This window comes from Pagrus major, chromosome 6, assembly GCF_040436345.1.
Source record: "Pagrus major chromosome 6, Pma_NU_1.0".
Classification (NCBI taxonomy): domain Eukaryota; kingdom Metazoa; phylum Chordata; class Actinopteri; order Spariformes; family Sparidae; genus Pagrus; species Pagrus major.
The window spans coordinates 37,553,154-37,573,788 of NC_133220.1; the positions used below are offsets into that span (position 1 = coordinate 37,553,154).

Genomic DNA, 20,635 nt, shown 5'->3' on the forward strand with positions numbered 1-20,635 from the left:
AGGAGTTCGAAAAAGTACATTTGCGACATTTTGCGAGCTAGCGAAAAAAAACGGTAGGCGGAAATGGGCGTGGCCTATATCAGGAGATTCAGCAAGATTCACAGAACGCGTGGGTATAAGGTTTTTGAATGTGCGACAAAGTATGTGGGAGTTATTAGCCAAAATGCACTTTCCTTGATAATAGCGCCACCTAGTGGTGGAAATTCACAACGACAACAGATTATACAATTTTTCGCCAGGTCTGATCTATATTCCAAGTTTGGTGAGTTTTGGGGTATGTTCAGGCAGTGAAAAGTGCGATCATTTTGGCCTAAAAATAATAATAAGAAGAAGAATCATTCGAAAAACAATAGGGACCTCGCAGGTTTCCTGCTCGGGCCCTAAAAAAAGGAAGAATAATAATCACTACAATAACAATAGGGACGTCGCAGGTTTCCTGCTCGGGCCCTAATAATCACTACAAAAACAATAGGGACCTTGCAGGTTTCCTGCTCGGGCCCTAATAATAATCACTACAAAAACAATAGGGACCTCGCAGATTTCCTGCTCGGGCCCTAATAAAGAATAATAATCACTACAAAAACAATAGGGACCTCGCAGGTTTCCTGCTCGGGCTACCTAATAATCATTTGAAAAACAATAGGGACCTCGCAGGTTTCCTGCTCGGGCCCTAATAATAATAATAATCATTCGAAAAACAATAGGGACTTCGCAGGTTTCCTGCTCGGGCCCTAATAATAATAAGAAGAAGAAGAATCACTACAAAAACAATAGGGACCTCGCAGGTTTCCTGCTCGGGCCCTAATAATAATAATAATCATTCGAAAAACAATAATAAGAATCATTTGAAAAACAATAGGGACCTCGCAGGTTTCCTGCTCGGGCCCTAATAATAATAATAATCATTCGAAAAACAATAGGGACTTCGCAGGTTTCCTGCTCGGGCCCTAATAATAATAATAAGAAGAAGAATCACTACAAAAACAATAGGGACCTCGCAGGTTTCCTGCTCGGGCCCTAATAATAATAATAATCATTCGAAAAACAATAATAATAATCATTCGAAAAACAATAGGGACTTCGCAGGTTTCCTGCTCGGGCCCTAATAATAATAATAAGAAGAAGAATCACTACAAAAACAATAGGGACCTCGCAGGTTTCCTGCTCGGGCCCTAATAATCACTAGAAAAACAATGGGGACCTCGCAGGTTTCCTGCTCGGGCCCTAATAATAATAATAATCATTCGAAAAACAATAGGGACCTCGCAGGTTTCCTGCTCGGGCCCTAATAATAATAATAATCATTAGAAAAACAATAGGGACCTCGCAGGTTTCCTGCTCGGGCCCTAATAATAATAATCATTAGAAAAACAATAGGGACCTCGCAGGTTTCCTGCTCGGGCCCTAATAATAAAAAATAAATAATCACTACAAAAACAATAGGGACCTCGCAGGTTTCCTGCTCGGGCCCTAATAATCACTACAAAAACAATAGGGACCTCGCAGATTTCCTGCTCTGGCCCTAATAAAGAATAATAATAATAATCACTACAAAAACAATAGGGACCTCGCAGGTTTCCTGCTCGGGCCCTAATAATCACTAGAAAAACAATGGGGACCTCGCAGGTTTCCTGCTCGGGCCCTAATAATAATAAGAATCATTTGAAAAACAATAGGGACCTCGCAGGTTTCCTGCTCGGGCCCTAATAATAATAATAATAATCATTCGAAAAACAATAGGGACTTCGCAGGTTTCCTGCTCGGGCCCTAATAATAATAATAATAATAATAAGAATCACTACAAAAACAATAGGGACCTCGCAGGTTTCCTGCTCGGGCCCTAATAATAATAATAATCATTCGAAAAACAATAGGGACCTCGCAGGTTTCCTGCTCGGGCCCTAATAATAAAAAATAAATAATCACTACAAAAACAATAGGGACCTCGCAGGTTTCCTGCTCGGGCCCTAATAATCACTACAAAAACAATAGGGACCTCGCAGATTTCCTGCTCGGGCCCTAATAAAGAATAATAATAATAATCACTACAAAAACAATAGGGACCTCGCAGGTTTCCTGCTCGGGCCCTAATAATAATAATAATCATTCGAAAAACAATAGGGACCTCGCAGGTTTCCTGCTCGGGCCCTAATAATAATAATAATCATTAGAAAAACAATAGGGACCTCGCAGGTTTCCTGCTCGGGCCCTAATAATAATAATCATTAGAAAAACAATAGGGACCTCGCAGGTTTCCTGCTCGGGCCCTAATAATAAAAAATAAATAATCACTACAAAAACAATAGGGACCTCGCAGGTTTCCTGCTCGGGCCCTAATAATCACTACAAAAACAATAGGGACCTCGCAGATTTCCTGCTCTGGCCCTAATAAAGAATAATAATAATAATCACTACAAAAACAATAGGGACCTGCTCGGGCCCTAATAATCACTAGAAAAACAATGGGGACCTCGCAGGTTTCCTGCTCGGGCCCTAATAATAATAATAAGAATCATTTGAAAAACAATAGGGACCTCGCATAATAATCATTCGAAAAACAATAGGGACCTCGCAGGTTTCCTGCTCGGGCCCTAATAATAATAATAATCATTAGAAAAACAATAGGGACCTCGCAGGTTTCCTGCTCGGGCCCTAATAATAAAAAATAAATAATCACTACAAAAACAATAGGGACCTCGCAGGTTTCCTGCTCGGGCCCTAATAAAGAATAATAATAATAATCACTACAAAAACAATAGGGACTTCACAGGTTTCCTGCTCGGGCCCTAATAATAATAATAATAATAATAAGAATCACTACAAAAACAATAGGGACCTCGCAGGTTTCCTGCTCGGGCCCTAATAATAATAATAATCATTCGAAAAACAATAGGGACCTTGCAGGTTTCCTGCTCGGGCCCTAATAATAATAATAATCATTAGAAAAACAATAGGGACCTCGCAGGTTTCCTGCTCGGGCCCTAATAATAATAATCATTAGAAAAACAATAGGGACCTCGCAGGTTTCCTGCTCGGGCCCTAATAATAAAAAATAAATAATCACTACAAAAACAATAGGGACCTCGCAGGTTTCCTGCTCGGGCCCTAATAATCACTACAAAAACAATAGGGACCTCGCAGGTTTCCTGCTCGGGCCCTAATAATAATCACTACAAAAACAATAGGGACCTCGCAGATTTCCTGCTCGGGCCCTAATAAAGAATAATAATAATAATCACTACAAAAACAATAGGGACCTCGCAGGTTTCCTGCTCGGGCCCTAATAATCACTAGAAAAACAATGGGGACCTCGCAGGTTTCCTGCTCGGGCCCTAATAATAATAAGAATCATTTGAAAAACAATAGGGACCTCGCAGGTTTCCTGCTCGGGCCCTAATAATAATAAGAATCATTCGAAAAACAATAGGGACTTCGCAGGTTTCCTGCTCGGGCCCTAATAATAATAATAATAATAAGAATCACTACAAAAACAATAGGGACCTCGCAGGTTTCCTGCTCGGGCCCTAATAATAATAATAATCATTCGAAAAACAATAGGGACCTCGCAGGTTTCCTGCTCGGGCCCTAATAATAATAATAATCATTCGAAAAACAATAGGGACCTCGCAGGTTTCCTGCTCGGGCCCTAATAATAATAATAATCATTAGAAAAACAATAGGGACCTCGCAGGTTTCCTGCTCGGGCCCTAATAATAAAAAATAAATAATCACTACAAAAACAATAGGGACCTCGCAGGTTTCCTGCTCGGGCCCTAATAATAATAATAATCATTCGAAAAACAATAGGGACTTCGCAGGTTTCCTGCTCGGGCCCTAATAATAATAATAATAATAATAAGAATCACTACAAAAACAATAGGGACCTCGCAGGTTTCCTGCTCGGGCCCTAATAATAATAATAATCATTAGAAAAACAATAGGGACCTCGCAGGTTTCCTGCTCGGGCCCTAATAATAAAAAATAAATAATCACTAGAAAAACAATAGGGACCTCGCAGGTTTCCTGCTCGGGCCCTAATAAACCGGCACAATCTTAGAAGGGTTCTACCCCTTCCGGGTTAGAACCCTAAATAATAATAATAATAATAATAATAATAATAATAATAATAATAATTATTATTATTATTATTATTATTGTTATTATTATTATTATTATTATTATTAGTAGTAGTAGTAGTATAACACTATTTTTATTTCATTAACTGCAATAATATTATTATCCTTACATCGACATCGACATCAACACCATCAACATTTCATTTTTATTATGCTATATGTAACCATATTTATAAATAAAGTAAGAAGAGATAAAAGAAGAAAAAGGTAAATAAAGATTAAAAAAACCAAGGCAAATATACAAATAATAGACTATCATTAAAAAATGATTCACTTGACAATATAATTGATATGACATAACATTAGTCTTTACCACTATGATTTAATAGGTGTACAAGTTAGTTAATAGATAATATATATGATTATAGTAATAAAAGAAAGAAAAGGAGAGTGAAAAAATATCTACTAGAAAATTCTTCTATTGTATGATGCTGAGTTTGATCTGTAACTTGTATTCAGAAGTATCTGACTGGTGAGCAGTGCCAGATGGCATGTTAGTAAGTGTAGGTTGTGTTCTGTAAACAGTGCGTACATCTGTCTGTGCCATTAAACACCCTTTGTGTGTTATTTCCCACCCATGTAGTGTATTCTATGAAAAATGTTATATTGTGTGAGCTGTAGGTTTGTGTTTTAGAATTTGTTGAAATTATTATTGCAGATTTGGATCCGAAAGTTGGCATTGGTAGTGATTGAGAGATCTTGTTCCCATTTGGTGATTGGAAGGCATATTGAGGTGTGTGATGTGCTGAGAAATATATATATATATATATATATATATATATATATATATATATATATATATATATATATATATATATATGTATGCATATGTATTTAGAGGATTTTCTTTGATTCTGAGAAATTGAAAATAGTCTATTGGATTGGGTTGTGTTAGAGTATCAACATTTCTGTTGAGTTTTGATTGGATGATTGATTTTAATTGCATGTATTTCAGAAACTGTGTTGTTCCAATGCCAAACTGTTGCATAAGCTGTTTAAAATTTGTAAAATGATTGCCTCTAATAATATGGTGTAAATGTGTGATTTTTCTATTTATCCAGGAAGTGAAGTTTAATGTGTTTTTTTTTTATTAACACAAAAGTCAGGGTTGTTCCAAATCAGTGAGCAGGGTAATGGGCACCCGTGGAGTTAGTGATGTGAAGTGCTTTCCACCAAGCTGTCAGAGTTGAGGCTATGGTTATGTTTTGAAAACAGTAGTGTTGCTTGAGTGAAACGATTTTAGACACACATTTTTCTTTGTGCCCTGTCATACTTTACAGTGTTTTGAGTGCTCCAGTGATTTCAGATTTTATTACATGTCATTACAATATACATGTGAGTGACAAATGAAAGGAAAATCCAATATGGAGTTTATATATTTTCACAAATTTCCAGTAGAGCTTCACCGACACAACATATTCTCAAAATCTGTGAAACTTTACTAGAGTATTGAGCAATATTCTTCAAAAACCCTTCCAAAAAATAGGTTCAGTTGGTTCGAGATCTGCTGACAGTCAACATCATAGCATGTGATTCTCAAAATGAAAAAATCACATCACTAAAGGATTTTTCTTTAATTTGTCACCCATCTATATCAACAACTGTGGTGCCTGTTATTACCTTGAGTACAATTTCCGCTGTGAACACCGAAGTAAAGACTATATCAGCATAGGCCAACACCTGGAAAATATCACATTATTTGTAGTATTAATAATAGGATAATATACAGTATATGCCAAATACTGTAACTGTAATTTTTCAATCTCACTGTGAGGCAAGTTAGAAATTACAATGAGGCGGGCATGCACTGTGTTACCTGGTTCCTGAAGGACATGGGGTCGATTGGATCCTCAGCAGCTAAAGAAATAGATGACAGTAGGATGAAGAGGAGGATGATGTTGGTGAAAGTAGTTGCATTGATAATACGATGGCAGAGCTTCCGGAACCTGAAATGATTAAAAGAGACGTTCGTTATCTTAATTGACAATTTTAAAGCACATGTGAAATGCCTCCAGCAGGCAGGGATGCATTTCAAACAGGAAACACAAGTGACCATTATTTTATGAAGCACTCTTCTGGTCTGAACACAATCAGTAATTTGTGGCAAAACATTTTTACCAAACTGCCTCTTCTGTGCCATGTGTGTACATGCATTTCACTTGATAATTAACTGATACAAAATATTGAAATCTTAAGCTGTTTCAAGGCAATCCAGTGTGCACCCTTTTAACCACTATTAGATCATTTTTAATGCAAGAACTTTTCCAAGTATTTTGGGATACCTTCATCACAATATTAAAAAAACAAAATAAGGAAAAATATGAACATGTTATTTAATAATGAATCTGCTGTGTACAGCAGTTAGAGAGCCCAACCAACAAAACCATCCAATCAGAGGCAGAGTAGGACTGATCTTATGAGAACTCAGGTGGGATACATAATAACGGGAAGCTATATTCTTGAGTATGATTGTGACCTCTGCTTTTCAAACAGGACAATACAATGACAAGCAGAGATAGTAGGATGCATTTATACTGATTTCCCTTGATAGATCCATGAACTTTACAAGCAAAATTACCATGTGATAAGTTGGTAGATATTGTCACAGTCTAGATATCGTCACCCGGCTGAAATGAGTATCTGGTACAGATCATGTATTTTTGGCTTGGCAAGAGAGCGAACAGCGGTATCACGAAAAAGCAGTTCATTAGAGAAATAAAATTGTATTTTCTGATTGTGTCATAGTGGGAAAATTTTAAATGTGGGAAGCTGCCTCAATGCTGGATATTGTGTGAATTCAGCCAAAATGTAGGCCTACACTTCATTCTTTCCATTCTGCTTGGCCACTGGCCAGCCCTGTGACTGTGGTTCAAACAGACTATTTATTTTGACTATTTATAAATTGAACCTTTTCTGCTTTAATGGACTGAAAAAATCTATACTTTTACTACTAGTAAACATGAGCCCCACCCCACTTTCATTCTATTTCTTGTCACTTTTCATGAACTCATTTTCATTCCTATCAACACCAACAATTGCCAGAATCATACTTGTTCTGAGGTCCAAAGATGAAAAATGAGCTGGCCTCTGGCATCGGGACTGCTTCCTCCTTCAACTGCAGATCTGCCATTGGACGAGGCCTGGGGCTTTCTGGGATCTCAGGGTCCTCTTCCTCATCATCACCTAGCCAACAGAAAAAGGGAGGGATTAACAAAGACAACATTCACCTCTGAGTTTGGAACAGTATGATTAACAATTCAGTATGGAGGAATTGGGATTTACAGTACCAGGAAAATCTGCTGGAGGGAAAGGGTCTTTGACTTCATTGACATTGGACTCAAACTCATCGATTTTGAGCTGCAGATTTCAAATTGAAATAGTTTAAAGGTAAGAAAGGGGAAGAAAATATTGTTTTATTTACATGGTCGATGAATGCTCTTGGGTGCCTCACCTTGGCAGTAGTAGGGATGCCCTCTACGCCCTTGGCTCTTTGCTCAGCCAACTTCTTTGCCAGATTTGCTTTCTCCTCTGACGACTTATCAGGCATGTTGGCCCTATAAAGACACACAATGGAGGATTTCTTGGTTTGTGGCATGAAAGAAAACCATAGTATTTTATAACTTGAATAATCATGTTGTTTTGATAACATCTTTATTTTAACAATTATTTTGTAGGATGGGTCCCACAGAGATTAAGAAACTCCTTGACTCCTGGCCAAGGCAGGCAGTAGCACAAAATAAAAACAAGTAATTGTTAAAAGTTAAAAACAAAACAAAACATAGGGTATTACCATATATAACATCAAAGGAACAATGTGGAGTATAAGCCATGTATCCAAAATTATCAGTTTAAGCACTGGTAACCTAACAATTCTGTCCTAAGGTCTTTCAAAACAGATTAAAAAACATTAAAAGAAAAGATAATGGAGTTTTAAGACATGCTACAATGTATTCCAGTCTGAGGGTGCGAAACATTCTGTTCAAACGTTTAAAGTATTACTAACAATATATTAAAGTACTGTGATTGCCAAGAGTATTCTGTCCTCAGTGTGTGTCTTTACACAAATTGACAGATAGCGAACAAGCTCCAAGAGAAACTCAGAGGCGGGAATAAAGTTGAATGGCCTTTAATGAGGTCTTCGCTCTCATGAAACAATTTTTTGTAAAACTGAAATGATAAAAAGAAATAATTACCAATTACTGTATTGTCACTAAAATAACATAAAATATTCACAGAAATGATAATGCAAATAGCTGTAGTTGTAGTCTACTGTTAATTTAGCATTAGCACAATTTACATGTAAAGAGAGAAAGAAAGTAAACATTTATGCAATATTTCAAAATGCACTACAGAAATCTGTGTAAGAACAGAATTAACTGAAAATGTGAACACAACTCACAAGCGATAATTTCCTAGGCACAAACAGCGGGAGGAAAAGAGATGATAGCTGGAGCTGCAAGCAGACGGCATGGCATATAGAAGCTGTGCTTTTCCTGATCAGACTCTGCACACTGTCATGTGACTTAATCTACCTTTCAAAATAAAAGCTTGAATTAAACACAAGGTAATGAGCTACTCTTAAATGCCAATGGGCGGAGAAAAGCAATACAAATACAGGCAAAGCTCACATAGAACATGACAAAGAGTACTGTCTGATATACTTCTGTGAAATAAAATACATATATACATAGAATAAAAGCACACCTAGAACCACCCTTATTTAAAAAAAAAAGATTAAAAAAAAAAGAAAGTATAACAGTGTGTGTGCCTGCTGGTTGCAGGTTATTTTTAGCATAGATCCTAAAATCCCTCTTTTTTCAAACAACACATCATATTACGTCATGTTAGGGAGTCAATGACCTTCACTCTTCCTCAGCTCAATGTGCTTAAGTAGGTGGTTGTGACTCTGAGCTCTTGTAATTAAGTCTTTTTCTGTTATTTTACATTACATATCACCATTTTAAATCATGGTGAATTATTGAGTTTGTGAAGATTGTACAAATACATATCAGGACAGAGTCCACCATTTCCTAACAGAAAAAGCCAGCTTATTGTTAGCTAGCTGGCTAGATTTGGTGCCAGGTGTGTTTTGTTTTTCAGACATTGCTGCACCTGCCACAACAATTGTAGCTGTGTCCAGTGCTTGTCTTAAACAGGAGGATTATGTTGCAGTGATATTACAGAATTCAGGGCTGGATAATGAAGCTATGACCAGGGGATCACCTGCTCCACCGTCAATAGGTGGCTGGTTATATGGCCACTGCCAGAAAACATGAGCTGTGCACTAGGCTTGGGCGGTATTGTGGTATTACGGTACACCACGGTATTAAAAAAACCTGATGGTCTTATTTTCAAGACCGTCAATTATACAGACGCTCCCTTTTCTATTAAACTGATAGGGAGATGCTGTAGTGAGGTCATGTATTTTAGTGCGCAGCATGCACCACTAGAGGGCAGGCAGGTGCACGACTGGTGTTTACAGGCAGGCAGCTCAGCAGAGAAAGATAGCAAGTGGCAGTGCTAGTGGCTCTGAGGATATAAAGACAGGACTTGTAAAAACGAAAAATGCGTCTGCCCCTGTTTGGGATTATTTTGGCTTTACTCCAAATAACAAAAGGTGAGCCAACCAATATGTAGGAAGCTGTGTGCACTATTTACCTCATAAGGATTGTGAGTAAAGAAGGTAACACGTCAAATCTCCACCCACACCTCAAAGTTCATCATCTATCAGCTGCTGCACGTTAGGACATAGTCAAAGGGTACTCCAGCCACCGGTTCCTCAGTCACGATTATGAAACCCGGGCCTTTATCAACCACCCATATGGCAAGTGGTCTTGCTAAAACCATGAAGTATAAAAAAAAGGACAGTCAAAAATGGAAAACATTTGCAAGTTGCAGTTGCTAAAGAAATGGTATCCTTCCACACCATTGAGAGAAAGGCTTTCAGTGAGATGGTGAAAACTTTGGACCCACAATTCAAACTGCCTGGACGGAAACATTTTTCCCAAAAGGCCATACCCGACCTGTATAACAAAGTCTGGGAAGAAGTTCAAGCACTGCATTGACGTCTGATACATGGTCAGCAAAGGACATGACCCCATACATGTCTTTGACTGCACACTTTATCATGTGTGACTGAGAACTTGCATTAAAGTGCCTCGAGACGAGCTCTTTCCTGGAAAATCGCACTGCAGCCAACATCAGTGAAGCCCTTCGTCGCCAAGATTGGGGTTTCGATGAGACAATGTGAAAGGCCAAGTCCACTGTTCGGAGTTCATGGGAAGATTGCATATATCTGTGAATATATTGCATTGTAGTTGTAGGCAGATGTCGTTAGATGGCATCTATGTGACGTTCATTCATATACTGTAGCCTTTGAACTGGACGTTTTACAAATATGCTTATGTTGCCTATTTCTGTGTCCTATAGTTATGAGAGGGACACATCAACTTCCAGCCTTGAAGCGTCAATTCACAGGAGAACCATGCCCTGATGTTTCCACTATTTCTGTAGAGTCTCTCTCTGACAGGTGAGTGTAACTTGATGCTGGTAGCAACATGGATCAGACCTCGGTTATTCGTGTAATATGTATCTTTGATGGATACATTTCATATGTACATGTGTCCTTCTTTCATATCAAGTTGGTTTGCTTCATATGCATGAATGTGCTCCTTAGCAGGGATACAATATACAAAGGAATGGCATCATTTCATTAGCTGCACCAGGAAAATGACTATTGCATATTAGTAAGACATCTTTTTAAAAGAAAATACTTAGGATTTCAATTCATGATCTGACTGTCAGCTGACCACAGTAGAATGTGGGAAACACAGAATGCACCTGACAATCCCTATAAATACTTGCTTGCCACCCATCACATAAGCTTCCCATCACCCACCTAACTCCAGACTTCATTTTTTTTACATAACAGTCCTGTGATGTCTTTGACAGAATCAATAACGTTTTTATGCCCCATAAACACATTCAAATGTAACTTTATGTCCTGTAAAGACATTTATTTCTCTATCCTTATCCAGTTTTCTGTAATTGTTATAATTTTTGCAGAGATGATGGAACTCCTTTCTCTTAGGCCAGGTACTCCAAGGTGTACAGCAAGTAGAGCTTGTACACACTACTATCAAAATGCATAGAAAAAATAATGAGAACGTGAAACTATGTAAATTACTCTGAAAGTGACATTTTGCTAACCCCCAAAAAAGTAGAACTGGTAAATATGAAATGACTGTAAATGGCACAATTATGATGTAACAGTTTATTTCTGGTTGTTTTCAGGAATATTTGTGGAAGTTGTGACGTTATAATAAATTGAAAATAATTTCAAGGTCCTTGAAAAGCTGTATTTACTGTCAGATAAGTAATTGTGCCATTCTTTCTACAGGACAATCACTGCCAAAACAGTAGAGGATTGAGACAGCACCAACATCAACAGCCTAACCTGTTGGCCAACACTGATCTGTATTTATAATCAGTCAAGAAACCTCTGGACGTCCTTCCTGCATATAGTTGTTTATGCTAATTGTACTGTATACTGTCTAAACGATAAAAGGTATACTATTTTCGTAGTGTTATTTATTTACATGTATTCCCAAACGATTCAATAAACAAGAGTCTTACCTGATTCAGTTGTTATTATTAGTGCATCATGTAAAGTGTAAGAACTGTAATGGGTTGGTTGTTTATGCTGGAAGTGTAAAGAAAAGGCATTCATCATTTTCAAGACTTTATTCAAACAATTTAGAGATAATGCAAAACAAGGAGTAAATACAGAACGACAAATAAATAGGTGTCAGGCAGAGTTCCAGCACTTGATGTGGTTGCTCCCAACGTAGTCCTTGAATTCTGGCCTGTAAAGCAATAGATGAGCAACATGATTCAATATTTTTATGGAACAGAGCTTGACTGTCCTCAGCATACTGTGAACATATACACTGTCAACGGTGAATACTTTAGACATTCTTGGACAAAAGTGTACAGATGTCCCAGTTTATATTACATTTTTTTTTAAGTACCAGCCATTTACCTTTCTTTACATTTTTCTACTTACTGTGTTTATTGTTATGCACCAAAACACAAATTCAAATTGTGAAAAACTACTTGGCAAAAAATGTACAACATCAAAATACACTTTCAAAACAATGTCTGAATGCTAACAAAGCTAGCTTGACAGCTATCAGTGCTAGCAATGGCTATGTTGGTTGTTTACGTTCAAAATGATAATATTAGGTGTTTACTTACAGGTGAATGAGACATGAAGTAGCTACTTGTTGTTAGATGTTGTGATGAAAATGATGCACTGATACACTCCTCTTCCCACTGCTCGTGAGGACTTGGACTCCGACGGCGGAATTCGGCAGTTGTCAGACAGTGCGCGTTCATGGTTTGGGGGGAGTGGCTTTGGAGAGAGGCCTGAGTGCAGGGGGCGGGGTTTACTGGCTGGATACTTTCAAAATCTAGCCTGGGCTTGACGTTTTTTTCCAACTTAGCAACCCCAGTTTTAAGTCCCATTCATAGGCTCAAGATTGTGTGTATGTACATCTTACCTGAGTGCTTTCTTGCGTTTTTTCTCCTCTGCTTTCTCTTTCTGTGCCAAAGTCAGAGACTCAGCCTCTGCCAAATTATCAACAGCAATGGCCAGGAAGACATTTAGAAGGATGACTTAATGACTGGGGAGTCAAAGATTATGACAGTGATTTGAATTGAGTTGAGTTTGTCATGGTTTGAGTTCAGTGCTGGTAAAACATAGGCGCATACACATACACTCACACAAACACAAGAAGGATACAATTTCCACAGACAAAGAGAATGATGAAGTAGATGCTGACTAGGATACCAGGCATGCTTGGTCCTCCATGAGCCATGATGCCATCATACATGACAGCATTCCAGTCCTCACCTGTCAGGATCTGAAACAAATAAAATACACACATCAGTGCTATCAGCATATTTATTGTACTTAAAAGTTTCAATCGCATTATTTTAAACACTAAGCATTTTCATGACAACCTCAATTTAACCTAAACATTACACATGATATTTGCTTGCATCAGTACTAAAGAGTTACGGAAATCGGAATCGAACCCTGACAGCTGCTGAGGACTCTGCCTCCATACATGGGGCACATGTTCAACCAGGACAGGTGTTACGAGCTGGGTGCCCTGTTACAGAGGAAATTAATTTTTGATAGGTGGCTGAATGTCTCTGGACCTATTAGCATCATTTACTATGAAGAAGAGGAGCTTATGTAGTAACTTTAACACTTAACATAAAGACTGACACAGAATGCAGTAGTCGATCGATTGATTGAGGGTTTACAAAGCATATCTCTAACTTTAGTCCACGATTAACAATAAGGGCAACAGAATTCTAATCTTTTTTATCTAAGAACCAGGGGCAAGATGCATAAAACCCTGTCTACATTTAAAACTGAACTGTGTAGACAGACAAAGACAGAAATATCTATGTATATACAGTCTTGGTCAAAAGTTTACACATACTTGTAAAGAACATGTATATCATGGCAGTCTTGAGTTCCAATAGTTTCTACAGCTCTCATTTTTATGTGATGAATGAGTGGAACACAAACTACTTTGTCACAAAAAACATTCATGAAGTTTGGTTCAATAATTAATTTATTATAGGTCTTCTGAAAATGTGACCAAATCTGCTGGATCAAAACTATACATACAGTAACTTTAACGATCAATTTTGGTAATTTTAGAAAGTTTACACTTCTTCTGAGTGATTCTGATTGATAACAGTTGATGACTTTTCTGGACCCATTTTAATAGGACTTGTTTGATTCACCCATTAGACTCAGCCACAACCACTATAATGGGAAAGTCTAAGGAGCTCAGCATTGATCTGAAAGAGCACATTATTGATTTGAACGAGTCGGGAAAGTCACTTGGAGCCATTTCAAAGCAGTTACAGGTCCCAAGATCAATTGGGACTCCTTTTGACACAAAGGAGCAGTGGCTCTACTCCAAGCTCCCTCCAGAAGTCCGAGCTCCTCATCCTATATCAAAGGCTCCATTCAGACAGAATCTGGTGTTGCGGCGATTAGTCACAGGGTTGTGCAGTTGTGTGGGAGTGTCATTCCATGGCCTGTTTGTGTGACGTCATGTTGAGAACTTTAACCCCGAGTTTGTCAAAGGGGGAAGCTGCTACTCAAAAGTTGACTCTGTTCCAACTTTTTCGCTGCAGCCAGCTGTGTGGTTTTTCTTTTTGGCACCCACTGTGGTCTGCAACCCTAACCCTAAACACACCACCCTCATTCCAATGAATAGGAGGAAGTGTGTTTTCACCGCAGCACTGGATATGACTTGAATACAGTCAAGCCACTCTATGGAGGACAGGCTGCTTGTTTCCATAATCTCATTCTTTTGGTCATTAGCAACAGCTTACGACCATCCGTGAGGGCTGAAATGTAGATCAACTGGTAAATTGAAAGCTTCCAGCTCTGCTTTTTCTTCACAATGGTCAGGCGCAATGCCTGCAGTACTGCTGACGCTGCACCAAACCAGCTGTCCATCTCACACTACCTTCACTCATTAACAAGACTCTGAGATACTTAGAGATAAGCTTGAGGCAGGAGCTCAACAGCCAGCCACAGGGGGCAATCCACTGTTTCCAGTAGAGAACCATGGCCTCCGACTTGGAGGTGCTGACCTTGATCCAAACCACTTCACACTCGCCAACCACCCCAGTGCCTGCTGGAGATCACGGACCGAAGAAACCAACAGAAACATGTTATCTGCAAAAAGTAGAGATGCAATTCTGAGGTTCCTAAACCAGACACTCTTCATATCATGACTGTGCCTGGAGATCCTGTCTATTAATATCGCAAACAGGATCCAGAATAAGGAACCCTGGCAGAGTCTAACACCCACTGGAAACATGTTTGACTTTGTGCTGAGTATACAGACACAGCTTTCACTTTGGTAGTATAGGGATTAAATAACTCTGGGACTTTGAAAATGGTCCACTTCGATGTCCCCGGGATCAGTGAGAGATACTTCCGGAGGTGGGAGGGGAAGACCTGATGGACTAAGGCTTTTGCCAGATGTTCCAGTTAACCCTCACTGCTTTTTTGGGTTTACCAGTGATGAGTTTATCACTCCCCTCCAGCTGTCTCCATCATTGCTAACATGAGCATTGAAGTCCACCAGAGGAATTATAGTCCCCAGATGGAACCCTTTCCAGGACACCACCCAAAGACTCCTAGAAGGCCAGCTGCTCCAAGCTGCTGTTCATTGCGTAAGCACAAACAGTTTAAGCCTTCCCCTCAGTGACTTGCAGTTGCACAGAGGCGGCCCTCTTGTTCTTTAGGGAGAACTCCAACACTGCTGAACTCAGCTTTGGGCTTTTGAGAAACCCTGCACCTGCCCAGCACCTCTGACCCTGGACAACCCGGAAAAGGAGACAGTCAAGCCCTCCTCCAGGATTTTGGTTCTAGGGTTCTGGAGTTCAACCCAACTATATATAGTTGTACCTCTCCACCCACCACAGCAGCTCTGGCTCCTCCCATACTAGCAAGGTGACATTCCACATACCCAGAGCCCGTCTGTAAAACCAGGGGTTAGGATGCCCAGGTCCCCACCCTCGCCTATGGCCTGGCACATTTTTGGCCAACAGGGGGACAGCTCCATGTAGTTATTTTGGGCAGAGTCATGCTGAACCCATGGGCTAAGTCCTGGCCACTAGACACTTGCCGGCAAGCTACCCTCCCAGGTCTGACTGCAGGAAGGGGCCTTGGTTTCTACATACTGGGTGAGGTATTCATTCTGTCTAGTTGCCAATTTGGTTACCGATGTATACTGGATTCTCTTTCATAATTTTTTTTCACTCTGCACAAGTCTTGTTAGATCTTAGTGCTGCATTTGACACCATTGACTACATTTGCATAATGTACATTTAATTGGCATTAAGAGGTGGTTCAACTCCTATTTATATGATCTCTGTTTGTACAGGCTAACAATGAATACTCATTGCATACCAGAGTTAGTCTCAGGGTTCCACAACGTTCTGTGCTCGGACCAATACTATTAACTGTATATATGCTGCCTTTAGGTAAAGTCATTAGAAAACACATTTATGCAGATGATACAGAGCTGTATTTATCAATTAAAGCCAGATGACATTAATTGGTTAGCTAACCTTCATGCAGCCTCTCTGCAATGGCTTTCTGTACAATCTGTAATAGATTTTAAAATCCTCCTCCTCACATACAAAGCCCTTAATGACCAGGCACTGGCATATCTTAAAGACCAAATAGTACCCTATTACCAAACTAAAAACACTGCACTCCCATGATGCAGGGGTACTTGTGATTCCAAAAGTAGAATGGGAGGAAGATCCTTTAGTTATCAAGCTCCTCTCCTGTGAAACCATCTTCCAGTCTTGGTACGGGAGGCAGACACCCTAGTTTAAGAGTAGGCTTAAAACTTTCCATTTTGGATAAAGCTTAGTGAATGCCTGCACAGGCCCTTAGCTATGTTGCCATAGGCTTAGACAGCCAGGGGACTCCCCATGATACGCTGAGCTCCTCTCTCTTCCTCTCTATCTCTACACTTTCATATCCAATTAACCTTCTGGAGTCTCGCTGAGTCTCCTTTTCAACTTGTGTCGAAAGTGCGGACTTCAAACTACATACCAGTTTTTGTGTTGATAGGCCAAGTAAAACCAGACTTATAATAATTTACGCCATGCTTTTTCCTGAATATTGACGTCTTGTTTGGCGTGCGTTTGGTGCAGGAAGAAACGGTAAAAATGGGCTATTCTAAGGAAAGTGCTTGCAAGCAGAAAGAAAAAAACACGACACCCCTTTTCCTACACGGATTTTATGTTTTTTGTGTGATTTTAGGCAGGGCCGGTTTTTGCTATGGGCAATGTGGGCGACCGCCCAGGGCGCAATCTATGTGAGGGCGCATGAGCGCCCTCAAAAAAAAAAAAAAAAAGACAAAACAAAACTGGCCAGTTTTCTAGACTACCGTTCATTTCCATGTCAAGTTAGTGGAGTGGGCGCTGGGGCGCCCTCATTGTCACGTCAAATTGCTGCTGAGAGTCACACAGGTTGTGTGTGTCAGAAGAGGCAAGGGGGAGGGGGCGGGGGATAGACTGATGATCCCAGGCCACACAACACAAACTGCTTATTGTATTTCATTCCTAAAATTAATATAGACCCATATACCTATATGTAATTAATTGGGTTATGTGAAAAATGTAAAAAAAAAATTAAAAAAAAAAAAAAAAAAAATCTGTGCATGCATCTACGTGAATTTGTTTACATCACGTGACTCCGGTTGTTTGACGGGCGAACGGACGATGTTGGCAAAAGGTAATGCAAAAGGTAGTGATGTCGAGTCTTCATCTTCATCATGGATCAAAGTAAAAGACCAGAGAAGCCATCAGGTGCCCAGTTCAGAAAAAGAAGAAAAGAAGAAGAGGAGAAACGGGCAAAAGATAAAGGTATGCAGATTTCTATGAGTGACGTGAGTGGCAGTAGCCTATAGGCTATTTATTAGCCTCTTGCTAATATGTTGCTACTTAGCCACAGAAGGTTTTTAGTTTTGCTGAACTAGCAACTATTAGAATTGAGGCATCATGTCATGCAACTAATTTCACCCATAGGCAAACTAGGCTAGTTTGTGTTTGCAACACAACAAGTGCAAATTCACACAGACGTCCTGACGGTGGAATGTTTAATGCTATACGCTGTATGCTAACTTAAATAACTTCTAATATACATTGACATGGCATTTTGTAAGCTACATGTGATATAGCTTTTTGAATAATTTGTAGTGTGTTATGCTTAGTTAATAGGATGTTAACAAATGTTAATAAAATGTACATATTGCATATATGTAACTGATGCATGTGTGATGTAAGTGTGATCTAACTTACATATTGTATCTTAATTGTAAATTCAGGGGCACTTCTGAAATATTTTAGAGCTGGAGCACCCACTGGCCAAAATGAGGAGTCAGATACTTCCACAGCAGCCACAGACATGGTCCTGGAGTCTGATGAGGAGCCATCTACCTCTGCAGCCACACAGGCCTCTTCAGGGATGGTCCTGGAGCCATCTACCTCCTCAGCCACATGTAATGTTCCTTGCAGGACTCCTCAGGTGTGTGTGTGTGTGTGTGTGTGTGTGCATGAGTGTGTGTGGGGGGGTGTATGTGTGTGTTTTTGCATATTTTTTTACTTTTGTAAACGCTATAAATGCTGTGAATAACGTATACTAATGACAATACAATATTTTTTTTAGCTTTCTTCAGGGATTTTTCAAGCATGATTATTGGATCCTGTGATGAAGGATTTGTGCAATTTACATTGGTGTTTATATACTGTATTTCATTTATTTATCTTGTTTTTTTCTCTGTTCTTGTTACCTTTTTGTATTTAAGATTATATATCAAGGTATATCAAGGTTATATCAAGGTATGGTTCGCCCAGGGCGTAAATCTAGCAAGGACCGCCCCTGATTTTAGGTCTAATGTGTTAATACACATTATATTTCACCAGTTTTTAAGGTGAAATATAAAGGTAAAATCAAAAGTAGTCAAAAACGGCCAAACAGCCAGTTACAGCAGCTCCATCTTTTACATTATCTTTCTAGTGTTTTAAGTGTGTTTAGCTTATTTCTTTAGTTTTTGTTTCTGCTTCACTGACCCACCTTACAAGTGAGGAACCATGGATGGTCAGTTTGTAACTTTAGCAGTCTGCATACTGCTATTTATCGGACTTTTAAAAACTTCAGCTGGAGAGCCATTCAGCCATGGCTCCATTGTTTACACTCACGGTCAGCTGTTGGCTCTGCGCCAGACGCGACTTCTCTACATGGAGAAACCGGAGATCCCTGCGGAGATACGGAGGAGGAAAAGAGGCTGCAGAGCTGGAATGAAGCGTCGGGCGATGAAAAGACGGTATAAACCATGTTTACCGTCTGTCATCATGGGAAACGTGTCATCATGGGAAAGATCTCTCCCTAATAAGATGGAGGAATTAACGGCGCTGACCCGGCTACAGAGAGAGTATCGTGAGTGTAGCCTGATGTGCTTCATGGAGACGTGACTGAACGGACTTTCTCCAGACTCACTGGTAACCCTGGAGGGCTTCAAGATCATACGGGCGGACAGGAGAGCAGAGGAGTGCAGTAAGATGAAAGGAGGGGGCATAGTTGTGTTCGTTAATGAGAGATGGTGCAACCCTAGACACATCAGTGTTAAAGAGCAGCACTGCACCAGAGACATTGAGCTACTAGCTGTTAGCATTCAGCCATACTATCTTCCGAGGGAGTTTTCACATGTAATCATCATGACTGTTTACATCCCTCCCTCGGCCGATGCTGCTGCAGCCTGTGAGCTCCTCCACACTGTTGGTTCTCAACTTCAGACTCAGCACCCACAGTCCCTCCTCCTCATCTCTGGGGACTTTAACCATGCTCCCCTGTCCTCTACTCTCCCTTCCTTCACCCAGTATGTGAAATGTCACACCAGGGACAATAAAACCTTGGATCTCCTGTATGCAAACTTGAAGGAAGCATACACATCCTCCCCCCTCCCCCCCGCTTGGTCGCTCAGATCACAACCTGGTCCATCTGCTACCTGGCTACATACCTGTGGTGAATAAATATCCACCACAGAAAAAGTCAGTGAAGGTTTGGTCTGAGGAGGCCAGGGAAAGGCTGAGAGACTGCTTCGACATCACAGATTGGGAAGCACTCTGCAGCCCACACTACATACATTTCTGTGTGGAGAACACCGTACCCTCCAGGAAAGTACAGTGTTTTCCCAACAACAAACCCTGGGTGAACTCTGAGATCAAAACCCTCCTGGATGAAAAGAGGAGGGATTTCAGATCAGGGGACAAAGAGGAACTGAGGATAGTCCAGAAGGAGCTCAGGCAGGAAATTAGGAAGGGGAAAAACAGCTACAAGAGGAAGATGGAGCAGCAGCTGGAGCAGAACAACACCAGGGATGTCTGGAGAAGACTGAAGAAGATATCTGGTCATGGAAAACGTAGCGGGAGAGAGCAAGACATTGGAGACCAGGACTGGGCAAATAATCGAAATGACTTTTTTTGCCGTTTTGAGTCCAGCCCCTCTCCCCCCTCCACCCACCCTGACCCCCCTTCACACCTCTCCAGAACAACCCCCGCTCTCCCCCCTAACCTGTCTTCTTCATCGACACCCCTCTCCCATGACTTCACACCATCTCCCATTCCCCCCAGCCTTCCACCACTCCCTCCCCCCATCTCCCCCCTCTCCTTGACAACTGATCAGGTGAGAATGAAAATGAGGAGCATCAAGGCGAGAAAAGCCACAGGCCCTGATGGCATCAGCTCCAGAGTATTAAAGGACTGTGCAGACCAGCTCTGTGAGGTGGTCATGCACATCTTCAACCTGAGCCTTACTCTGGAGAGAGTCCCTGTTCTGTGGAAGACTTCCTGTGTGGTGCCAGTTCCAAAGTGCACCT

At 40.3% G+C, this 20,635-nt stretch overlaps 1 protein-coding gene across 1 annotated transcript in view; it reads right to left on the reverse strand.

The window, feature by feature from the left end:
- Positions 1–20,635, reverse strand: part of LOC140997980 (dihydropyridine-sensitive L-type skeletal muscle calcium channel subunit alpha-1-like) — a 238,979-nt gene that overhangs the window by 148,865 nt on the left and 69,479 nt on the right. The window contains exons 13-19 of the mRNA XM_073468075.1: positions 12,940–13,060; positions 12,698–12,812; positions 7,588–7,690; positions 7,424–7,493; positions 7,187–7,319; positions 5,953–6,082; positions 5,757–5,816 (exon numbers count right to left, since the gene is read on the reverse strand). Of these exons, the coding sequence (XP_073324176.1) occupies positions 5,757–5,816; positions 5,953–6,082; positions 7,187–7,319; positions 7,424–7,493; positions 7,588–7,690; positions 12,698–12,812; positions 12,940–13,060 (732 nt within the window). The remainder of the gene's footprint in view (positions 1–5,756; positions 5,817–5,952; positions 6,083–7,186; positions 7,320–7,423; positions 7,494–7,587; positions 7,691–12,697; positions 12,813–12,939; positions 13,061–20,635) is intronic.